The following is a 24,098-nucleotide window of genomic DNA, read 5'->3' on the forward strand; positions in this document are numbered from 1 at the left end:
ATCGAGGACGGTCACAGAAATAGAATCGGGAACTTTTTTCGAACAATACGAGTTGGCAGTCGAGGCTTCTGATGAGATCCGGCGAAGCGTTACCGGAGAGTCGGCAAATCCTATCACACCTCCGTCAAAATGGCTTGGAAGTCTTTGCCTCCCGTGCGGTCATCCTCCGACGCTCCGAAGTCACATGAACATTCGAGAATCTCGCGGGAGAATCGAACACTAATTGACCTAAGGACGGATCGGACCTTGTGTCAAACTCCGTCTTAGGCGCATTCCAAGAACGAGAATGTTCTCTTGGATCATGCACGGTGCTTGCTGATTTTCCCGACTCATCTCGCATCGGCTGGCACTCATGTCATGACTATTCCCCGCAAGACCGTCCGTCACGAAGCAGGCATTTAACGGAAGTTTTGGCGTTTTCGTTTTTTGGAAATCTAAGCCGAAAAGTTACGAATCCCCATGCCAGCATCCCGCGCTGCGAAGCTTCCGTTTAGGCTGCTGTTTTGTTCGAAACGTTTTCAGCGGGGATTTGCGTCAACTTTCATTCGACACGGTCGAGCTTCTGCTCGATGCGTACAGGGTGTTCTACAGCGCAGCCAGTACGGCACATCGATTCGCGAAAGCAACTTTGAACTGGGTCGCCTACATAGCCCGGTGTTCTTGTCAGGGAGTTTCGTAGCAACAGGATTCCAGTTTTGTTCGTATTCCATACGACGAATGGGGAGTGCCAGACTTATTCGCCGCGGGCAGCGAGCAAGCTGCCCGACGACGTGGTCGGTTGATCTTCCAGGGAGAAAAGGACTGATTTCGATGACACCGCTTCTCAGCTCTCGGGGAACTTCTCTTACGCTCGAACATGCAGCTCATGAGTTTACCTCAGGTATCTGAGTTGAATGATGAGAGAGTTCCCGTGGCCGTCGACTCGCTTCCATGCCTTTTTTCCAGGCATTGAAGATAAAAGATCTAGCCAACACGGCACGGAACTAGCAGTTGCTTGAAGTACGAGTGTTTCCCATGGCTTGTTTACCTAGATGCGCGGTGTGAATTGACGCGTCTGAATGGGGCGACTCGAATGTCCCGACGACGTCGCTTTTCGGGTCACTTCCAGGGCGAAAACGAGCCACGGGATATGAAGCCGTCATCCGAATATGATCTGTTCCACGCGTAGGAACAGAAAACAAAAACATATATTTCATTGAGCGTCTGCCTTCGCCAACGGTAATGGATTCGACGGCGCGGTTTCAGAAAGCTCGCGAGCGATCCATCCACCTTACGCTTTTTTCTGTCGGCTCATCTTCATCGTCGTCGTCGTCGACGTCGTCGGGTCCTTCCTCCTCCCCCTCGTTCCTTTGTATGAAAGAATAACTCTAGCGGGGCTCGCGGAATGAAGTCATTGTATCATCGTCGCGGGCTCTTCCGAATTCCTTGCGGTCAGAATCCGTATTTCAAGAATAGTGACAGCGACGACGATCGTCATCACTGCTTGAGAGGACACTTGAATGAAAAAAAAGTCATCGTCGGATAAAAATGAGAGGGGACCTTTCCGCAATTTTGTTCTGGCTACCTAGCACTTTGGACGAATCCCGTTCGTTCGGCGCGTTTCACGCGTGCGGTGACGCGTCATTTTTCCCGGTTGTTTTTTCCACTTGGCTAGCAGAAGAGAAAATCTGGTACGTCGTATGTATGCTTTGTACGCCCACAGAACCGCTTTGTTTTTTTGTTCGGGTTCCAGGTGGCGATCGACCCACATTCGCTCTTTCCGCTGCTAATGGTTACGGTGAAATTGGTGTTAGTCTCGGTGGTGGTGCCGTATGGTCCTCATCGAACCGGATCATCTCGGTTTCGGGGTGGAGCGAAATTCTGAATCTGAGACTTTTTCTTCCGCTTCTTCCCTCGCAAGCTTCTCCGATGGATCCGAAGATATGCTCGTTGTTCCTTCTGACAACAATGCTCCGGTCTCTTGGCTGCTCCATCTCCGGACACTGATGCGAGGCTTGCCGAGCAGGCAGCCCAGCCTGCCGACCCCCTGTTTTCCACGAGCATCGCTCCTTTTCGAGACGCACAAGATATGATATTCATCTGATTGCTGGTGAAAAACTTCCTTGTTTTTGTCTGGCTCGGCTAGCTATCTATCCAGTTCAGGCTGTCGATGTGACTGGCGAGTCCTGTTGTTCCATCCATCAATTGACAGGGCTACACGTGCTAGAGATGGGAGTTGTAGAGCTCGACGTCGTGCGTAAACGATACTTCGCGAGAATCAACGAGAGGAAAAGAGTAAATATTCGATGCAATGACGCCCGTGGAACAAGGCCTCATTGTTTGTGGGAAACAATCGTGATCATGGTCTCGATCAGAATATCGAGGCGGCTCGCATGACGATGTCGTCCACATACACATGACAGTTCGGTCTTCGGTGAGCGCTGGCTCTGGTTACGGCAACCGTAGTTGTATTTGGAATTGTCGTTATACATTTTCCGTTTGGTGCTCGCCTTCTGCAGAGCCGGATCGCGAATCGTGGCGCTTGATCTAATGCTCAGCGGGTGGCTGTCAAGCTCTTACCATACAGCGGGGCGGGGGTCACTGGTCAAACGAGATGACATTGCATGATTAGTCCCCCACAATGTCATCTCGATTGATGATCGTCTGCCAAACGGCGACAGTGCCGCCTCCAGTGATTCGCGATCACGATTTCCGCTTGACTTTTTCTCTCGGCTATCAGTTCTGTTCCATCCGGATCGAGTCCTCGAATTTCTAGTCGAGCTGCCTAGGATAACGTTCGGGTTGAGGAACTCCTACGGTGATTCCATGGTCGGAACACTCCCGTACGCAAATCAGCGGCGTTGCTTGTATCAGTGATGTTGACGAAAAAAAAAACAGGGAGTGGAGTCTCAACCCTAGTCGGTTATCTATCTCCATCTCTCCAGAGACTTTGCAGGGCGGGGTTGGTCGCATGACGAAATTCGAGAAGCGAACACTCACTCGTCGTGAGTGGTCTACCGATGTAGAGCGATTCCAGCCAATACGGTTGAGAAGAGTTGTGAATCTTCGGAAAACGCCCGCGTCAGCAGTCACTTCGCCGGTAGTTCTCTTCTGCTCGTGGGCGTCGGCTCCCTCGCGTTCGCATTCGAAAGTCGCCGCGTCGGTCGTGGCGACGAACAATTCGATGAGGGAGAATGCGGTCCGCTTGTCGCCGCAACGAAGAGTTCGTCAACTATTCTGCCTCCATAGGTCTCCATTCATCCATCGCTTTGCCCGCCGGAGGCTATTCAAGGGTGTATTGCGAGGCGCTCGGTGACTTTCCATGGTTGGCGCGCGAACCGGGGGTTCTTTGAGGGTCATTCTGCCAGATTGCAATTTCAATTTGAGAGCGATGCCACGGTGACGAGCGCGACGCTTTCGATCAAACATTGTGGGGATCGGTAAGATGCAGTATTGAATTGTATCTGTCGGTGGATTGACTTCGTCTCGATGAAGTCAGCGAGGGAAAAATCCATCGTCGCGAAAGAGGACTCGTAGCTGGATCCTCTGAGAGTTGATTTTGCCCCCGAATGTGAGATCTCTCGAAGTGTTAATGGGGCATGAGGCACGAGTACTCATTCGACGCGGAACAAGAGCGTTCCGGTTCATGAAGACCAGACTTCCAGGTGAGAGCTCGGCTCACGGTCGCTCTCGATCTGAAAAGAACTCACACACGCGCAAGTGAACTTTTACGCGAGTCAGTGTAACAGCTCGTGTTTATATGCACGCGAATGCAGATGAGCCGAGAGCTGACACAATTCCCGCGCCGTACCTCCAAGATTCTCCTCACATCTTGCAGTAAAAACCGGAAATACTGCACAGCAAATCGCATGACGCAGGCGAAAGATCGCGGGGAAGTCGCCTTCCACTCGGATATCCCGTTCTGACTTCAGAAGAATGGGAACGGGGATTTCACTTACGGGTGTGCTTAGTGCCCTACGTGAATGGAGCCTTCCCTCACTAGATGAAACTTCAGCCGTGGGAACTCGCGGCAACTGTCCCTCACTCATACCGAGACTCAGTCAATGGGTTGCTCTCCGACTGGGCTCGATCGATAATGAGAGCGTCTTGTGCAGATCGCTTCGATTCCCCGGGAGGTACATTCGTCTTGGGTTTGCGGTATCACGCTTCTGTTCAGAAGTATTTCGACTCTGTCTGTGGATGACGCGCTATAAGTTTTAGCTGTGAGGCAATCCATCGTGGGAGACTTTATCTATCCTCGGCCACACAGGCGGATCCCCAATCGCTCACTAAGGCACTAGAATCTTCCCGGAAGAATTGATTTTTCGAGACCGGCACGACCACGTCGGCGCCCGCGATGGGGTCCATTAGTGAGTGAATAGGGGGCGTGATGGAAGACGACTCCGATGCGAGCGATCCTTCGTAGGCTGTATTTTGCCATTAGGCAGGTACCTATGTATTTTGGTAAGTCATATTTCCCGATGTTGAGCGGGCCTTGCCAACCGCTTTTTTGCGCGAGCGGAGGCCGAGCTGCTTTGCGAAACCTAGTGGTCGGAGTGAATTTGAAATCTTCAATTATTGCTCTCGCTCCGGCTCATCTCATTAGCTAGTCCCTTGAGGAAGGTCAGTTCGAACAAACTGCTCGCGCATGCTTCGGCATTCTCATCCGAGGATTGACATTCCCGAGGAGGATGTCGTGGGTCTAGCGTCAGTTTCGGAAACGAGGAATATTAGCGGGAGTGTTCCGGTGATGCATCTCGCTGCGATCAATCCGACAATACTTTCGAAATGTTTGACCTCTATCCAATTGACAGCTATGATTCCGACTCAGAAGGTCGAACCGGCTCTCGCAAGCCATTGCGGACGATTCTTCGCGACCACGCAATGCGAGGAAGGTTTTCCGAAGAGTACGATGTGGCCGGAACAATGCTCACAGAAATAGAAACGTCCTATATGGAAGTCAGTATCGTCGGCTACCGCGAGCATTGAATCCCAGATCACCATTGACGACATGTCCACAGCTCGCAGGTATGCTGTAAGGTGGATTTCGGAGGCGAATCCGTCATTGAGTGCCCCGAGTGAGTAGAGAATGCCCGAAGATCGCTTCTATTCTCCGAACGTCTTCGGAACTGTCGGATACCGTTGCACAAGCGCTGGAAGCAGCAGGCGTTTTTCCAGCACCACGATTGTCGTGGGGAAGGAGACTTCCGTTGGCTTCCGTCGATGTGAGAAGCAGTGGATTCATTCCATGGAACCTGCCGTCTGTGCGAATATCGATTCGCCAGTATTCCTGTGAGGAACTGGAATAATTTCGAGTACTGTTGCGGCACTTCAACTTCATGGTTTCGTGAATTACCCGCCTCATCAGAAGGTAAAAGCGGTGTGCTTCTGATTTGGATCTTCGGGCCGCATCGTCAAGTCATACGACTGATGAAGAGGTTCAGAACCGCTCCTAGACGACAAATGAACGATGATCCGGGGCGCCAAATGAATACAATTGTTAATAGAATGGGCGCGCCAAGAATAAGAAATGACCGCTCGACCGTCGAGACTTTTGTCCGCATGACTCGTATAATGTAGCGACGGCGTGCTTCAATCGCTCAATATGGCTTTGGGCTCTTCAAAAACCATTAAAATAACGGCTACCGTTTCGGGGCAGGTCACCTCGATTCAGGCTCACCCGATCGATCAACCATCGAAACGAACGCGAAGATCGTGCTCGAGCCCAACGTGTCATTACCATTCACATTAACCGAGCTCTTTTCTGGAGTTATCTGGTACTGTGGAACCTCGGAATCCGAAGGGAATTGTGATGACAACTCGCTCTGAGAGAAGATTTCTGACGATTCGAGCTGGCGAAAGCGGATGAGACGAGAAAAACTCGCGTGCCGCGCGCTTCGGTGCGGGGGCTGAACTCACGAAGATCAGGGACCAAGCGTGATCGGAAGCATCCAGTCTCCCGGTAGTCGGAAGCGTGTCCGGTGCGTACCGAAACCGCGTCCTACAATCCTACGCCTAAGCTGCGTCCACCCTGAAGGCGGGGTGCTGGACGCGTCTATTCATGGAGAATCTCTTCCGTGGAAGGAATGCCTGGAACCCTCGGCGTGATCCCGTTCAGAAGTTCCCAACCTGGAAAGATGTTGTGATCGATCATTGCACCCTCTCGTTGCTGGTCCCAGATCAACGATTCATTTGATTTCTTGCGTTCTCTCGGTCAGGGTGAAGTGTTAAACATTTTGTTCATGGTTGCGGTATTTCTGAATTGTGACCTACAAATGAGCGCCGGTCAAGACGGCGAGCCAACGAAAGAACGGACTGAATGGATAGTGATTGGGACGGAAGGATGGACAGATGCTCCGGTGGATAAGTATGTAGCCGAAGGATGGATTGATGAATGACGCACAATGGGGGGCTGGTTTCGAGAAAGTTTTTTCTCATGCACGGCCTAGCCTTTTATTCCGTGAAGTCGATGCTGCTCGAGCATTATAATTTCTGTCACTCTCGCTCGCTTCCAAACCCTCAAGGAGGATAACCCTTTGACGGAGGGTCATCCGTCATGGAACCAAATATCAACAGAAAACCACAGCGACACTTAGACTTCGAGTGCCGAGCACTCCTAGTCCACCCATAGACCACCCGCAGCAGGAAATCCATCTTTTCTTTCACATTCTCCGAACCGCACTCTGCATCCCTCCCAGTAAGTCGCGAGGAAAACGGAATATCATGGTGAAAAGTCCGAAGAAGGTGAAAAGTCCGGAGTACCATATACTGTTTTGTGATTGTCGCTTCCACACAGATCGATGGGCGCAATGGACAACAACGAATATTAAACGTGGCGGAAGAAACTCGTCGAAGCTTCAGTTTTTTCTCGTTGTTGACGTCACGCCTTGTCGGAGTGCTGTAGCTTCCTTTTCCTCCGTTTTCGCAAAAGCCACGGAGCTGCGTTTGACCCACAGCGCTGACCCACGACCTCGGTCCAACTGGCCAAGAGCTCTTTGTCTCGTATAATAATCCTACACCCGCTGTACGGATTCAGTATCAAATTATGATGCACCCAGCGTTGGTGTCGGGTTTCTCATTGGACGACAGTTACCATTATGATTATCTTGCACCAGCTCGATGCTGTTTACATGCTTCGCATGCAGTGTGCCTGACCGCCAGCTGCTCGGTATGAGGGAGCCTTATTCGTCAGATTGGGCGTAGGCCTCCAAAAAGTGCATTTTATTATCCCGAATAGAGCGACTGCCGAAACTCTCCTCGCGGAGAGAAGCTGTTGCATCGCATCCCGCTATTCGTTCTATAGCGCATTCGCTTGCGGTGCTAGGAGTCCGAAGAACTCCTTGGGCGGTTTTGAGCTTCTTCTGAAATGTGATAATTGTCTGGATCGCCGAGACTGCCTACGCAAGGCGCTCGAAAATCCGCTCGTTCTGAGCGGGACTCTGTTATATCTGTTCTCGGATGGACACGCGATACGAAGAATCTAATCTATCTCACTCAGTGGTGAACATTTTCAAAATTTTATTACCGAATACTTCTGTGCTCTTTGCTGAGAATTATTATTATCTGTCCTTCGATGTGGGACAAAGCTCGAGGCCTTAGTGCTATATATCTCCTTACAAAGACTTCTGGCGCGTCGTCATTAGTCTTTCGATCGGGGAGAATCATCGCTACGAACACTAATTTCGCTCAATGAGTCTTCCGAAGCCGTGTTGCGAGATGCAGGGTCCGACGTAAGCTGGGAACACTCCGTATATCTCCCGGTCTGAGGAATTCCGAGTTCCAATGAATTTCCCCAAACAGAGAAGTCATTCCTTCTAGGCTATATGCCCGAGTGAAAGTAACTCGACCTCAACCGCTGACATCCCAGTGTTCGGATATTCATCCAGAGCATCATCCCGAGATGGCGTTTACATAGACTTGAGTCAAGTTTGTCAATCGATTCGCTCTGATCGTTCATTTCCGTGAAGAAACTTCCCTCGCCCACGGATCTGAGTGAGAGACGGAGGAAAGCCGGAATTTAGAGCTCGTCGGAGCCTACTACCGGTGTGGCAAGATGCGTCATCGTTCCTCCGCAGCTATCGTTTCCGTGTGGCTTCGGAGCATCGACACGGGACTCGAAATCATTCCCCGTTTGTTTCTTCACTCCTTCAAATCGTGTACTGGTGGAAATTCCATTCAAAGAATCAGAACGGTATCCGACAAAAATCCCTTGAAAAAAAAGCCCAGACGCTAAGCTCTCAGGGTGCAAAGCTCACTCAGAATCCAGGACGGAAGTCTACCTCATGGCATGGCTTATGGGGAAGCGGAATCGCTAGGGCAAGGAGAATACATCAGCTGACGAGCTTCTCTTCCTTCAATTCCAGAATCAGCTGCGCCCGACCTTCCCGATGAATTGCAAGCGGAGGAGTTCGCGGTCTCCTCCAATGTAGACTCGGGAATCCAGGAGGAGATTTCAACGTTGGATGAATCTGCTGAGCTCTTTCCCACATCGGAGCCCGATCAGGAAGGAGAGGAAACAGCCCAGATCGATCGAACTTGCTCACAGCAGAGCCGAAAGGGAGAACAAGAGACATCTGTAGCACCGAAGTCGAGTGAATTCCCAGCGTCACAGAGCGCGTCGGGAGAACTTGAAGAAGAGACTGCGAAGATGATGACGTTGAACTATTCTTCGGGCCGTCTCCCCCCTGACGGCAGAGAATTCCCGACGAACTTCGACGAGCCGAAAGTTTGGAAGGAAGTTTTTAGGGGCCACAAAAGTCTATCGGTCGACGATTCCGGCGTTTTCTGTTCCACACCTTCGTCAGACGAGAGCCACTCTCCAACGCAGAAGTCCCCGTCGCCAGCCTTCTCATCGGAGAATTTGCTCATCTCCAATCAGTACAATTCACCCATCAATGGCGACAGGTGCGTTTGGATCAAGTTTTCAGCTCAAGCATGTCAAATACTTTCCACATCTCATTTCCGGATATGAGCATGTTATGCCGATTTCCCACGTATTCTGGTCTGATCGCGCCAAAAGCAGTCATTCACTCCCGACGGGGAATCGATGGGCGACTACCTCGATCTCACTGAGTGAGCTCAACTCGGACCGTATTGATTGCAGGCGCGGCTCGATGTCATCGGTCTACTCGAAATTCCGCGAAGCATCTCAAAGACGCTACTCGGGTCTCTTGATGTCAATGTTGGAGCCTAATTCCTCGGAGCCAAAATCGAAGCTGAAAGGCCTAGTTCTCAGCAAGTCCGACACCCCAACTTCGACGGTTTCAAAAGTTCTCCCCGTAATCGTTACCAACCCCGTCGTGGTCAAAGTCGACAGCACTCCGGTCAGAAGCCAGAAGGCTCAAACAACGGACACCCCTCGAGCAGTACCACTCGGTGCCGCGGCGACCTTCAGAAAAAGTCTCGGATTCGGAGACGTTAGTAATTGTAAGTAAATCGTTTTGGGAGCGCCTGAACAATCAATTATCGGAGCTCTCTGATAGCGCTGCTTGTCCATGGGCAATCAATCGAGGTGTTCGGTCAACTGCAACGATCATGATCTCCTGACGTCATCCAGCGGTGGAAAGCCTCGCTTCCTTCTACCCGGCGCTCCGGGAACAGCTATGGGGAGCTTGCTGCCAGACGAAAGATGTTCACGGAGCGGAGTGATGAATACCTAAGCCGTCGCGGATAACATGGTTGCAGAAACGCCGCGTTTTTCTCTCCTTATCCATTCCTGGTTAAATAACAGCATGCAACGAGCCTATCCGAGGCAATAATGGCGCTATTTTGAACAAGCTATTCCACGTCGGTGCTCGACCATCGCCACTACGACTTGCGTAACGGCTCGACTGTTCACATCCACACGTGTTCAGAGTCGTTTAATTCCCACCGTGGTCTATTACCGGCGCTCGACTCACTGATTGGACCCCCAGTCCACCACGGTGGATGGATGGAAGACGATTTCCCTCCGACCGACGCTGAACTGTTCGAAGAGTCAGCGCCATTGCTGACAGGCTGAGCAGCCGGCAAGCAACAACCCACTCTCTGCACATTCCGGTCGAATCTCCCAATTTGGTTTTGTGTCTCAATGTGTGTGTGTCTCTCCGTGTGTCTTCGAGTGTTGTGTGAGCCATGTTCGTCTCTCCAGTAGCGCCAACGGAGAGAAGGTCCCGCCAAGCTGTCCCTCTTTAGAGGAGGAAACGCTTCGACGGAAAGCGCCTGGCCCATAACCGGTTAGAACCCATGGCTCCTACGGTGGACCGAATCTCCTCGGCCCTGGAGGCCGCTTTCAGTGATGAGTTTGAGAAAGCGCTCGAGTTTCGTTGTACGGTCAACGACCCGCTCATCTACGCTATACGTAAACGACAATTACTGCTCGATGCCAAACCCTCACTGGATGAGTCCTTGCTGATCAGAGAGATCATCAATGGACTTCCGGAGGAGAAGCGGAACACCCTTCGAGTGAATGTGTACACAAACTTCCACGATTTGACATCGGATCTCATTCGGATAGACTTCGGTGTGTGTCTGAAATTCCCAACGTACTCGATATGACAGTTTTCTCCTGGCGAGGATCTAAATTCGTGATGATTTTCCTTCCTTTCCTTCAGCTGACCCTGGATACGATCCATTGATCGTCTTGGCAACTTTTCTATCGTAATTCTTATGCGCCGGATTCCAAGCCTCCAGAACCGTCTCCGCTTTCGATTTTCTTCTTCTGATCAGCACCGTCCCGTGATTTTCCAGGGGACACTCCATCGCGACCCGCTCCGCCGCTCCCTGGACCCGCGGGTGAGGATGCTCCAGATGCACCTCCGAAAGGTGATCTCATCGAGCGGTATCTGAGCTCGTACCAGGATCAGGAGAGCGACGAGAAACCGAAACAAAGTCTCAGCGGATCCTGTGCCAATATCGCCACGATCAAGGTGGGTAAGGAAGGCCGACACCGAGTCTACACAGCAGATCCGAACAGAGAGTCTTTGACCGAGCAGGGTCTTCCGCTCAATGCGGTCGAGCTTCCCGCTGAGCAAGCTTCTTATAGGGGCGATAATTGCTCTTCTATCTCTGCTTCGAACAATAAGCGGATATATCTCGGTCTGTTTCCAAACAGGGAGATCTGGAAAACGATTAGACTATCTGAGAAAAATGTCTAGCAGAGTACGTATTACCATGAGCTTGTGGGTTGCTCTCATGGCGGGAAGCGCGAGGAACTTACCAACCTCACGCTACAGCCATTGAGGCTCGTCGTAGGTACAGCCCCGCCTGACAAGCTCTGCGTGTTCACGTAGTCCCTATTTTAACAGCTGGAGCGGAGCGACACGCATCGAAGCTGAGAGTTTGATGACTCCGAACTTTGAATGAAGTTCCGCGACGATCTCGCGGCAGAGTTCGAAAAACATCGTGTATCCATTTCGACTCGGTACCGAAGTCACGAATGAGATCGAGGATTAAGAGTCTCGTTTTCACAGGATGCGGAACTCTTCGCCCGAACCTCGATCGGGGAAACTCGTTCGAAGTGGCAGTCGATGGAATTCCAGACGCTTCCGCAGGGACCCCCTCCCGTACCTCCGAGACCCGCCTCGAGGCAGTTGGAGAACCCCAGAACCCCGTTCGCCTCCGTCCTCAAATCGGCCAAGTCCGAAGCTTCCCTGAACATCATTCCTCCGTAAGCGTCGGCGTCGCGATGTATTCGATCGTGTCGGAGCAATCGATTCGTAGCCGCCCGGTTCACGATGCAACCAAGAGATATCGGAATTCCAAAATTGAAATTTTCTCTCCGCCCCTTCATTGTCATAGATTGAGATTGGGAAAAGAAGCAAGACGAGGTTCACTCTTCTGGAACTCCTCCCTCTTTCAGATCGAATGGAACAAATGATACGGAAGTAGTACCGGGTCCTCAGAATTTCCGAGCTTTGGCCGCGAAATGGGAGCAGAGGTCGTCGAGAGACACTGCGCCTCCAATACCGGCTAGAAAATCGAGCGATCCGCGCATCGTTCAACCGAAACCGGCCGCTCGATCGAGCCTGCCGAATACCGTTCCGGCCCTCCCGCCGAATTATCCGCCACCGGTGAGGCCCGCTCCTCGAGGAACTTCTGATGTCAAGAAGACTTTCGAGGAAGTCCAGAGGCCCATCAGGACGGTGGATCATAAACGTTTCCCCAGTGTCGATTCCGACGACTCAGGCAACAGGTGCGCTGGAATACCCAGAACGTTTTCTCCCCTGTAAGAATCCTTCGTCAGAAAACTGGCAGTTACGGTTTCCCCGATTCAAAAAATCTCAAAAACATGGTGGGTATTGTCCGCAGTTCGACTTCAACGACACGTGAACAGTACTCATCGCTGACCTCCCTGGCGTCAACCACGTCGTCACTAATTTCTCCGCAAGATCTTCAACAATTGATCGATGAGGCGAATCAATCGCTCCAAGAAGAGGAAGGAGTCCGCGGAGAGAACATCGATATCTACGTCGTCGTCCTCCACAAAGACAGTCCCACGTCCGGTGCTGGAATCACCTTGGCTGGGGGCTGCGACTACGAGAACAAAGAGATCACTGTACGAAACTCATATTGCCAGACCGACATAGAGCATATTCCGACCTGATTCTTTCCCGTCCTGAAACGGAATATCATTCAGGGATCCACCCGTCGATTTCAGGTCCACAAGGTGATCACCGGGAGCGCCGCTGACCGCGATGGTCGAATTCGACGTGGTGATCGTGTACTCTCCATCAACGGAAAGACACTGAAGGCCACAACTCATCGCGAAGCTCTGGATATTCTTAAGAGCCCGAGGTCAGAGCTGGTGCTTGTGCTCTCGAGAGATACTTCCGGAAGGGGCTCATCCGGGACTCGTTCTAGTCTCAGTCGGGCCAGCAGCATCTCGAGCGTACTCGATGTGATCGACGAGCCCGCCTATGATGGGCCTTTGCCAACTTTCGAAGGATGTGAGTTCCGACTTCGCTTCTCAATTTTTCCCGAATAATAGTGATACGAATAATCGATATCGATCCCGTTTGATGGCTGGCAGAATTCTTCCCTCTTACTTGATCTCTCTCCCTTCTCCCTAGCGACCGTGATCGTTCTCGAGAAAGACAAGGTGGGACTCGGCTTCACCCTCCAGGGTGGGAAGGACTCTCCGCTTGGGAACAAACCCCTGACGATCAATCGCATCTTCAGCTGTATGTTTCGGCTTCATTTTTTTCCCAGATCCGGACGACTCTGATGCTCCTTCCAGTCGTTTCGTCGAACCCTCGAACTGAAAATTTTCTGTCCCCAGGTGGCGCTGCGGAACGCGATGGTCGACTTCAACCAGGCGATGAACTTTTAGCTATTAACAACACGGTTACCACGAGCATGACACGAACAGAAGCTTGGAACTTCCTCAAAAAGCTCACCGAGGGCAAGATATCGTTCACCATACGCCAGCAACAATCCCGGTAGACTCTGGCAGTCGCGGCGGCGACGGAGTGCCACCCGTGTAACATATCATAGTTTAGGAATACGGTGTTTTCTCCCTTTGTTTTGTATAGACTTCAGCGGTATCGTGATGTGATGTGGCTCTCGAATGGATCCGCGCAGAGAATAGCATTCGATGACGTCGCTGAGAGCTGAGAGGCACTTGAAACGAACGTGATCCACTAGGAAGCTTAATCGTAAGATTAATACCTCCCTAGATGAGGCCAAAAAACTTCGGGTGCAATGGGATCAGAAGGATTCATCGCGGTTCTCGGAGCGCGCATTCATTCTGCATGTCTCCACGGAGACATACGCAACCTTTTTCTCCGCCACAGACATCATCGTTTTTTTTTCATGAAAGAAATGCTTAACTTGCGAGCTAGACGTTACCCGCTCGTGAAAAAGTGGTAGGACGAGTTGGAGAAAAATGGTAGCGTATCGAGCATACATAACCTTAATATAATCTGTTATCCTCATTGACCGTGTCCATCGGACGGTGCCTCAATGGAGTGGAGTGATTGTGACATGTTAGTTTTAGCGCTACCTGTGTTAATTGAATAACCCGGCTCGGGATCGAGCCTCTTAGGCTCGGCCGGCGATTATGTTGAGACGGAGGTCAGAGGAGTCCTAGAAACTGGATACTGAAGTTTGAATAAACTCGCGAACACAAGCTTCTGGTTCACTTCTATCAAGTTGAGGAGTCTTTAAATCAAAACTGAAGTCTCATACGAGAGCAGCATGATCCTCAGTACGAATCTTCACTCTGAACGATCTTCAGGAGTTCGAGAGCCGCTCCTTCCTCGATTCCCCTCATGTACAGGTGGATTTTTCTCACCGAAATAAAAAAAACTGAAGTGGTCGCATACGCGTGGATCGTGATTCGCGCTCCGCTTAGATAATGCCGAATCGGGAACGTTCAACAACGGTATCATCGAATGCCTTAAGATGATGCAATCGAGATAAGTCGCACAGTTCAGATGAGCTAGCGCGGGATCTCGATCAAAATTTATTTTTTGCAGCACAAATGTCAAGCATTTTTTCCTGCCTCCTCCCTGGAGTACACACTAGCTTAGCGAATCAGTGCCAGCCGCCTCAGGTACCCTCATTCCTCCGGCTTTCTGTCGGACTCACATCGCCTGCTCAATGACGCAGCACGCGATACGAGCCCCAGCGTTTCCATTCGCCTTCGAAGCAGGGTTTCCGCCTCTGCCGAGATCGTCCGCTTTCTCGTGGATGACGATGGCGCGACCCATGATACTATGTTCTCCTGGAAACAAAGCTCATTGTTCATTAACCATCCGGAAGTGCGGTCCACGCCTATGAGCGGTACGTCAGCTCGATATCGGACGTGAGAGAGGAATAAAAAATCTGCATGATCACAGCTCCGTTCATGGACGGAAGTCGGCATGTAAAATTCTACTGGCGAAGTCTTCGACCACGACCGACGGCAACTCCCTCATGAGCACATCCGGATGCGTTCAACTGAACCTACCATTCAGCTTAGCTACGTTGTCAGTAATCGACAGTCGGAGCGTTTCCTGAGTTGCGTTGAAGTTTCCCCAATCTCCTACGTGGCGGGTTTTGTCGTCTTTGGCCCCATGGTCAACTCCTAATGGGTTGTAGTGTCCTCCAGACTCGAGACAATTGTTCCCGAGTTTCCCTATCGATGATATCCAGGAATGAAATCAATTAGGTGCCAGAGCGAGGTCCGGACGAGATCGTCTCGGATTCCTAACGAAAAAATTCTAGAATGGTTGCGGAGAAGTTCTCACCATGTTCGTGCACGTGAATAGCGTGAACGCCCACAGGTACGTTTTGCAGCGTGCCCTCTACGGTGAGGCTGTCGTCGATCTGTCGGAGCGAGAGCTTACCGGTGACGGTACCGGCAAGATAACAACTCGCCTCTGATCCGACTGGCGAAGCTGTTGACGACAGAAAGGTAAACCGTTAAATGAGAATAATATTTTCACAGAATTTCTTCAAGGTACCCAGCAAACGTTCATCGGAGACTTGGGAATCTTCTATTCTGTGGACGAAGTGTTTCCATCACTGAATAGATCGTTTTCCTCCGCACCCATGCAGTTGTTATTCAGATTTTACGACGCAGTAGATGTAGTTATGTTTTCCAGACAGTAGGTACACTCGACCCGGCAGGCAATGCGGGTCGGCGGCAAAAGAGAATGCCTTGTCACGAAGATGCTTTTCCGGACAGTATAGTTTGAAATCCAAAGTATCGCTTCATTTGCGGAACTATTTCTACATGGCCTAGAACAAAACAGTCGTCCGATTCCGCTCCCTGCGAGGTCAGAGCGTTGTCTGGGCGGCACAGCGACTTACGCCTTCCCACCGGAATCGACCTTGGTCTGGAGGTTCGATGCAAATGAGAGGCGCGGAAGTTCTCGAGAGACCTACGCGGATTTCGACGAACTTGTGAACATACGCGCCCAGCTCAGCTCGCATGGGCGACGAGAACAACACCGAAGCCCTGAGTTACGTCTCCCGGCCGGAGCATCGTTGTCAAGATCAATCAGGAATCATGGAGATTCCCGTTAGCGAACAAGTCGAAACTCCTGACAGAGATCGTGCACTCCGCTTACCCGCAATCGACGACGCACAGGAGAGCATACAAGCAAGCGATACGAAAGCCTTCATGGTTCCACAAGATTGCCGAACCGAATCGTTGACTGTGCGCAGCTCACGGATTGACTCGCTCGCTACCAAGAAAGAGACCTTCCGGCGAGGGTATCTGCCGATTCTCTGTATTCTGATCGATCTGTCCAAGCTAACCTTCGGAGACGAAAATCGTTGCTTGTTTTGAAGTAACCGCGACGGACCCGAGCCTGATATACAGAACTTGACGGAAGGGCCTAACCTTACATGCGCTCCACACAACAATTCTCAAAGTGATTCGCTTACCAGATCGCGAGTCCAGACTCAGGAAGAAGAAAAGTCCGCTGAGAATCAGCAGGAAGAACAGTCCTCCTACCACCAAATTCGCCTGATGGAGAGTTGAACGTTATTTCCCGAGATCGGTCGTTCGCGAAAGAGAAGGAAATCTAGGAGATGCGCGATTCTCAGAGGATTCATCCCGGTGATTTAAAGCAACGGAATTCGATGTAATTCGCGTCCCCGATAACCGGGTCTCACCACTCTCATTGCGCAACACTGAGTGTTATCGAATCAACAGAATCCGTCCACGCACTTGTTGGCACGACGTTGGTGCCTAGCGACAGCAGTGGCAGGTCTGACGCCGAGCCGACGCCGCGCCGAGCGGAATGAGAACGAGGGCTCAGAAGTTAGGGTTCCCCGGTGCTTCCCGATAGGAAATTCAGTGGCTCACATTTCCCGTTTCTGTAATCAGACACTCATGCCGGATTCAGCCCTCAATCATGCCAGAAATGCTGCGAAAACATGACTCTTGGCCGAAAGGATCTTGCTCCAAAGGATCATCATGTTATTCATGAAATTTCTGAAGACTTTCCCTGGATGGCACGTCGCGATGCAACGCGGATGTGCCGAAAGAAATACAGAGTAGCTCGGTCCCCAAAGATTGCCGAAGCAGAAGATTTATGCTGCGTGGCTGCAGAGAATGCGAGCGAAGTCGTCTGAGAAGATGCTTATCGGGATCAAAGGATGGCGCTCAGGAATCCGGGTGCTGTCATGCGAGCTCGTCGGGATTCAGAAAATCCATAGTCATGACTCACGGAGCATGTTACAGCCGATGCAAAATGATTCTCATGATCTCTGTCCTCCGAGCTGACTTCGTCTTTTCGGATGTGGGGAGTGAAGGAACAAGCCGAGGCACTTCCAAATGGACAATGCGTGATCTACTGAGGACCACTCCAAATCTCGAGGAGACCTACCCTACCCGCAGATCACTCAGAGGAGGTCTAGCGTCTCGCCGAATGAGCGTCCCAAGTCAAGATCAAAGGCGATCCGGGGATGGAGAACGATATTGAGCGCCTCTTCACACAGAAATCGAGATGATGGTATTTCTCCGATTGGCAAACATATTCCAGATGCGCAGCGCGCTGTCGCTACGACGAGCACTCGGTCAGCGGCAGCTGCTGTTTTCCAGCAGATTGTGCCAACTGATCTATCCGACGCCCTATCGTAGTCGAGGATCAGTGCGTCCTGCCTACTTATCAATCACAAGAGTGGGGAAGGGCTAAGCGCATTTCGGAGGAGTTGGAGCAACGTAGGCGAATACCCTTGGTCCCACAGGATATCGCATTCGTGCATGCGACTAGAGTCTTCCCCGAGTCACAATTGCACAAACTGTTGCTCAGCTCGCCTGTACGGACCCTCACGTAGCTCGCCTTCGAGAAAAACTTTTTTTTCACTGATTTCTCAGAGAGCCCCCGAGGGGCGCTCCTAGAGCCGGGAGGTGCCGTATGTCTGTTCCGTCTCGGCTCTCAGCGTCTCTGGAACACCGGTCCGGAGGGGGGCGACCTACGTCAGTCTTGATCTACCCTGGATCAACAAGCCTGCTGATGGTACGAGCTTGATTGAGTGGACCTCATCCTTAAGGCATGGTCCCAATCGATCCTGGAGTCCTATTGAGAGTGTCGAGCGTAAACTTCATGGGAAGCAGAACTGGTCATTCTCAAGAAACATGGATCAACTCTGACGGAGAAACTCATAATCAGAGTTCTCAAGGATCCCGAAAACTATCTATTATTAGCGAGCCAGCCCGGAAGTGGCTTGCTGGCTCGGAGACCGCGAAACTTCCGAGAGATCGTCGAATTTCTCAGGCCAAAATGAATCATCCCGCTCGATATCCTCTTCGATCTTCCGCGAAACGAGGAACTGAGCACTTGATCAAAACAACAACAAGTTCCGAAGCTTTTTATTCTTGGCTTCTGTCAGGAGGCAGGCGTCGTTATCGGCGCCCCTTCAAGGGAGATTTGATTTCCCCCGAGACACCTGGATTCGAAGTGGAGATACAGGAAGTATACCTAAAGTCACGCGTCGATTCGTTCTGGAGTTTCGTGCTAATGCGAGGACTTCTTTCTCTGTTGGGGTCCCTGATTCACGAATTTCGCGCAGTTTCTTGCCATTGACATCCCAGAGAACGTCACCAACGTAAACCCCTGCATCCGGCATAGAGGTGGCGTCTTCGAGGAACCCGTCGGATGACTTGACCCTACAGAGAACCGGTCCTGAGCGATTATCGAAGAAAACCGGATTCTGACGGAGAACCGAAGGTACACACGGACTCTTCTGACTCCCCAGCTCATCCGAGGGGTTGAGCACCATGACCTACTTACTCCTTGACGACCCAATAAGAGCAGTTCACTGTCGAGAGCACTTCGAACCGCAAAGGCATCCGCCACCATAAACAGCACCTGCTCATTTTTATCTGCAGATCTTCGACGACTGATTCAATGAATAACGGAACCGTCTTCATCGGTCCCGCGACATACCGCCAGATACTCGACTGGAACACGCTGAATGTGCAAGTATTGGGGAATGATACGAGTGTCTTCCAGATCGTTTTCGTATTCAAGTCGGGTACCTGGGAAATAGGTGGAGCTCGTTGTCTGATTTTTCGAATCGGTCAATGATGAAATGGGATTCTCTAGCAGCCTTCATCGGTTGAAGTTCTGTTATGAGACGCGTATCCACCTCTTGGTCATTGATCGCGACGATGATATCCCATTCAATGAGCCCCATCTGCGCGATCCGACTGCTGAGAGAGATGATCTGGGGAAAATAACCCGACACTCCTCGCACCCAGCGGAATTTCAGCTCTCGAGCGTAAATCTTTGATGGAAAATTCAGCACGAATTTCTGCAGCTTCACTTTCCTGCAATCGACAATACTTCGATTATTGATGCTAACTGTTCATCAATGTAGCGGACAGCTTTATCCCGTCGAGATGAAGGCAGCGGAGGATTGAAAGAATTTTCCGACTTCGGACTGACCCCGAGAGTAGGTCACAGATATCTTTTTGCAGAATGGCCTGATCGTCAAGGAAACCGAAGGACTGTTCACTGCACAGTTTCGATCTCGACATGAGCTCCATTTGCATCTTGCGAAAATGCGGTGAGCAGAGAGTCATTAACGGCAGGAAATTCGAATCGTCAGGGTTCTGAACTTCATCGATCGGACATTTGATTCGCTTCACTGCCCCGCAGGAGGCGACTGGCGACTCGGACTCCAAAACGTCTTCCAGACCAGGAATCGTGCAGACAGATTGCATCGAATGCAGCGCATTGAAATCGACTTTCTCAAAGAATTGATGCTCCTTCACTGCTCTGCAAACCACTTTCACTTAAGGATTTACCCTGCTGGCGAACTTTCTCCGTGTCCCCTAGAACCCGTCTGCAGGCACTCACCTATAGTCCGTCTGACACCCCAATCGCTTTTCGGGATCTTTCTCGAGTAAGGCCGTGGCGAACTTCTTGGCTCGCGAATCGATATTCAGGTTCGGCCATCTCAGATCCCGTTGGAGGACTGTTTGCTCCACCGATTGCTTCTTCGTCTGCCGGAACGGCAGAACTCCGGTCAACAATTTGAAGACGCAAATCCCGATCGCCCATAGATCAACCGCCCGTCCGTAGCTCCTCTTTCCCAAGATTTCGGGGGCCATGTACGGAAGTGTCCCGGCTCTGTCGGTACTCTTCAATTCATCGGCAGTCCTGGCGAAGAAATACCCCAAGCGGCGATTCGTGACGAAGTGGCTCAAGCAAGTCTTCGCCGTGTCGTAGTCGATCACCTTGATTCGACCGCTGCTCATACAGAGAGTGTTTTCGGTCTTGATGTCGCGATGGATGAAACCTCTCATATGCATATGTTCAACGGCTAGAAACATTTGAGCCACGATGAATTCCAGAGGCTGTCCGGTGATGAACTGAGAACGCTGGAGTACGCGGCGGAGATCGACTCCTGCTATGTATTCCAAAAGCGTGACGTAGGCGTTCGGGGTTTTGAATGATGCGATGTAGAAGCATAGAAACGGTGAATTTATCACCGAAGCTACCAACTAGGAATAAAGAGGTGAAAGCTAGCGTCAGATCGAGCGAGCACGAGGGTTCACTGAAAATTCAGAACGAGCGGCGCACACCTTGTCGTTGCATGCGGACTCGGATCTCCTGAATTTGTCACCCGGTATGATCTTTACGCAAATCAGCATGTCGAAGGGCGCGAGTTTCGCTCGGTAGACGTCGCCGAATCCTCCCGAGCCTAGGAGCTTGCGATCCGTGATGTCAGACATCTTCGGGAGTATATCTCTGTCTTGCGGTATCTTGACATCGTAAATCTGGAGACAGGAAGGAATAGGCTCGAAATTTGAGCTCAAAGGATCAATACATATACCATGGTCGGAGGATGCTGATCAGACTATCTGACAAAGGACCGACATGCTAAACGGGGATCCGACTCGCCTCTCTGGCTCGCGACAGGAGCGACCGTGAAGCAACGTGGAGGTTGAAATACTTCGCTGCTCGCGTCGATCTAAACGGCAGCGTGTAATGCAGGACGCAAATGATAAGGCGGCGTATCGATCTTGCGAGAGATGCCGCAGTGTTAGGATGGAGATCGGTCACGCTTATGAACAGCATGTACAGGTTCTCGATGATGTCTCGTATCGAGCTCAAGGTCAGACGCAAGAGCTCGAGCTCGCATAGGATGAAGTTTGCGTGGAGCATCACCTGCATTCGATTCGTCGTTTGTTGGGCCCGGGAAGGCAGGCTAATCGGCTCCCGAGCGAAAATTTCTCATATTGCAGATCTGATTCCTTCATGGAGGAAAGTTGTCCCGTGGTGCTCCATACTCACAGATTTCAGGGTGTAGTATTCCAGGGGACTGATGTGAAGCATGCGCTTCTCGTTGATCAGATCTCGAATGAAGGTCAGCAACAGTGACCGAGTCGCTTTGAAGAGGCTAGCATGGCCGGACGGGAATTCCTTCGCGATGAGCTTCTCTTCTTCATCATTTATATTTTCTGATATGGGGGACTTCGCTGCCTCGGCGAGGCGCCCTTCCCTTCCGGAAAAACTTGTGCGTCAGGCGGAGTTCCGTTGTTATGTTTGTGAGATACGCGATGCGCTCTCGAGATCATGCTGAAAGCTTCGATTCTCGGCAGCTTACGAACATGGGCTCCGGCGCAAGGGACGGCAGCGCTCACAGCCTCGGCCAGCCTCCCGGCCTCATTTCGTTGTTCAGAATCGATGAATGTATTGTACTCTGAGGAAGTCGCGTTCTCTATGGCGATTCTTCGACAGATTCCTCGACGACCTCGCCCATGGTCGCCGTGAACCGTTTTCTGGCTCGGTAGCTCCGGGCGACTGGAGAGGAATGCGATTTACCCACTTCGAAAGGTTTTCCACCGTCTGACGTAAGACGTGTCAAGACTGAAAGGGTTAAGTGGCGAGATCCCAAAAACGGCCATTTCGTGCCGTGACTAGACGTCGGTCACCGTGAACTCATAGCGACGAGTTTTTTCCGTGAGACTCCTGCGATCAGGTTCGCAGGTCATCAGGTCCCACATGATAGGAAGAACCTGGATTTTTTTCACAAATTTTGAAACGTATCTTCGATTTATTACCAAGTTTGTCAGAAAGACGCTCCATGATACCGTACAACGTTCGATGGGGAATGGGAGTATCGTCGATGATGAGAAATTAAAATTCCGAGCTCAAGCGAGCTCGAACGAAAATATTCCGGTTGAAAAACTTTCGGTCTCATCGGTGATAAGGATCCTCTCAGTAATTTCCAGACTGGCATGGACGATTCATTAGTCACTTCAGCATCCGTGATTGCTCGCTGCTCGGATCCTCGCAGATGCTGAGCTGGGACGAGTCTGCTCTAAGAGATAGCTGATCGTATCCTCACGCCATTGACAGAGCACCTTGGAGAGTGTACGTCATGCAGTCTTTCAGGGTCGGTGTGAACGAGCACGGAGCTTTTTGCAGGGCACCTTCTGGAAGGCTCTCCAACAGTGACAATGATGTACTTTTATGTAGATCGTATATTATCCGTGAATATCTGATTCTCCAAAGGGTACAGACCCTGATTCTTATTCTCCGATAGGATTTTCGTCATCTCTAGAGCGAGCCGAGGGACGCGGCAAATGTAATGCGATTCTTTCCCTTCGTCGATGTCGTGTTCCCGCCGAAGATGACTTTCGATTCCCGCCTCGGATGTCTCGAACATACCACACACAATGCAGAATATGGCATAGCTCCCTGCGTCGGACCTGTGTTCGAACACATGGTTGTCCAGAGCCGCTCTTGACTCAAAGAATTTGTGGCACCTGAAGAACGCCGATTGGAAAGGTATGTCATGTGCCGTAGAAAGAGAGGTCAGGGCAGACGGTCACGATTGCGCCGAGGCGGGCCGAAAGAGGTAGGGTGCTTTGTATATTTCGCTGGCATAGATCAGAACCTGATGCAGATGTGCTGTCCTGTGTGAGCAGATTCGCAATGCGCTGCGAAAGCAAGTAAAGTGTAGAATTCAGCCTCACAGCACTGAGCGATGACTAAACTCTTCGGATGATGCGTGCGGCAGTGTTGATAGAGCGCAATATGGGAATCCATGAGTATGCTAGAGACAAGGAGTCAAATGAAGTCACTATATCTCTTCACGGTATCGATTGACGATAATCGATTTGCCCACATCTCGAATTACATTGAGTTTCGCATGAAGCCGATTCGGCATACCGGCAATCGAAGCACACCGGTGGTTGCAGTGACAATCGAAAGCGAACGTAGTCGTCGTTCTCGATGATGATCGATTCTTTTTTCTGCCCTTCCCACGTCCATCCAAGATTAGAATACTTAAAAGTCTCCGCCAGAGGCTCTGGAATACCAATCGAAACCATCACCGACAGGTTCCTCAGGCGTCCGGAGCTCCTCGGCGAACGACCTTCCTCACCTGATTGCCTTTCATATTTTTCTTCAGGAACACCTTTCTAAAGGAGAAGAACATCTCTTTCCCACCGTTTTACAGAGCTATACTGGTTTCTTCTTCTGAGCGCTCGAGCCGATATATTTCCTTTGTTTTGTTCAAATTGGATGTTTTCTCCCAGCGAACATCTGTGACGTAAGTCTGTCGATATTCGCACCTCGCAAGCACGTCGGACGCTTCATCAGCAAGGGTGAATAACGAAGAAGTACCGCACTGTTCTATTGCGAGGCGAACGAGCTTGAATTGCTTCATCTTCTAGTGAAACGCTCCGTTCGCCCGCTTCGGATAGCAAAAGTAAATTCTCTCAAAACTTCAACACTCAGACGACGGTTCAGGAGTGACCGGATTTTCAGGAATGCTCAGCGAAAAACCGGCTCGAGGCTTGTTGAGCTTCACCCTCACAATATTTCCGACTTCGCGTATCTGGCCGGAATCACATCCCTCTCGCAGCAACATTTTCCTGAACCAGAGTTTGGCGATATTCCCTTCCTCTTTCCTGGCTCGGGAACTCGGCTTGAAAATTCGGTATTCGCCGGGAAGCGTCCGCGAGCAGCAAAACTCACATTTCTCGCTGGATGCGCTCGCATCCAGGACTTATAACGAAACGGGCGCTCCCTCCCCGTGGGCCTGGAATAAGATCGGGGAAGTAACTCGGTATGAGATGCTGATCATGCTGATGCATCACCTTCTCATTCAATGGATGCGCTGGATCCAAGTGTAGCGGGGGCGCTATCGCGAAGAGCCCACTCTCTTATTCTGCTCCACCTGCA

The 24,098-nt window shown here is 51.1% G+C and overlaps 4 protein-coding genes across 4 annotated transcripts in view; 1 reads left to right on the forward strand and 3 right to left on the reverse strand.

Annotated features, from left to right (window-relative positions):
• bbg (PDZ domain-containing protein big bang) overlaps positions 1 to 14,036 on the forward strand; it is a 35,222-nt gene extending 21,186 nt beyond the window's left edge. The window contains exons 3-11 of the mRNA XM_018638490.1: positions 8,343 to 8,883; positions 9,083 to 9,405; positions 10,708 to 10,886; positions 11,430 to 11,626; positions 11,819 to 12,151; positions 12,268 to 12,514; positions 12,617 to 12,905; positions 13,029 to 13,139; positions 13,238 to 14,036. Of these exons, the coding sequence (XP_018494006.1) occupies positions 8,343 to 8,883; positions 9,083 to 9,405; positions 10,708 to 10,886; positions 11,430 to 11,626; positions 11,819 to 12,151; positions 12,268 to 12,514; positions 12,617 to 12,905; positions 13,029 to 13,139; positions 13,238 to 13,401 (2,384 nt within the window). The 3' untranslated portion in view covers positions 13,402 to 14,036. The remainder of the gene's footprint in view (positions 1 to 8,342; positions 8,884 to 9,082; positions 9,406 to 10,707; positions 10,887 to 11,429; positions 11,627 to 11,818; positions 12,152 to 12,267; positions 12,515 to 12,616; positions 12,906 to 13,028; positions 13,140 to 13,237) is intronic.
• Positions 14,037 to 14,352: 316 nt separating this feature from the next.
• On the reverse strand, positions 14,353 to 16,101 carry LOC100900536 (superoxide dismutase [Cu-Zn]). Its single transcript, XM_003740704.2, has 4 exons — positions 16,014 to 16,101; positions 15,189 to 15,338; positions 14,909 to 15,076; positions 14,353 to 14,683 (listed from the first exon to the last, which is right to left on the reverse strand). Exons 1-4 carry the CDS (start codon positions 16,066 to 16,068, stop codon positions 14,544 to 14,546), a joined length of 513 nt encoding a protein of 170 aa, XP_003740752.1. The 5' UTR covers positions 16,069 to 16,101; the 3' UTR covers positions 14,353 to 14,543.
• Positions 16,102 to 18,682: 2,581 nt separating this feature from the next.
• Positions 18,683 to 21,239, reverse strand: LOC108863849 (RAC family serine/threonine-protein kinase homolog). The gene is made up of 7 exons (XM_018638491.1): positions 21,198 to 21,239; positions 20,805 to 21,071; positions 20,486 to 20,680; positions 19,758 to 20,404; positions 19,344 to 19,676; positions 19,045 to 19,225; positions 18,683 to 18,934 (listed from the first exon to the last, which is right to left on the reverse strand). Exons 1-7 carry the CDS (start codon positions 21,237 to 21,239, stop codon positions 18,683 to 18,685), a joined length of 1,917 nt encoding a protein of 638 aa, XP_018494007.1.
• A 688-nt stretch (positions 21,240 to 21,927) lies between these two features.
• Positions 21,928 to 23,404, reverse strand: LOC100899780 (zinc finger protein squeeze). The gene is made up of 4 exons (XM_003740778.2): positions 23,082 to 23,404; positions 22,807 to 22,965; positions 22,431 to 22,675; positions 21,928 to 22,342 (listed from the first exon to the last, which is right to left on the reverse strand). The coding sequence occupies exons 1-4, from the start codon at positions 23,240 to 23,242 to the stop codon at positions 22,251 to 22,253; spliced, it is 657 nt and encodes a 218-aa protein (XP_003740826.1). The 5' UTR covers positions 23,243 to 23,404; the 3' UTR covers positions 21,928 to 22,250.
• Positions 23,405 to 24,098: the final 694 nt, after the last annotated feature.

This window comes from Galendromus occidentalis, unplaced genomic scaffold, assembly GCF_000255335.2.
Source record: "Galendromus occidentalis unplaced genomic scaffold, Mocc_1.1 scf7180000077086, whole genome shotgun sequence".
Lineage (NCBI taxonomy): Eukaryota > Metazoa > Arthropoda > Arachnida > Mesostigmata > Phytoseiidae > Galendromus > Galendromus occidentalis.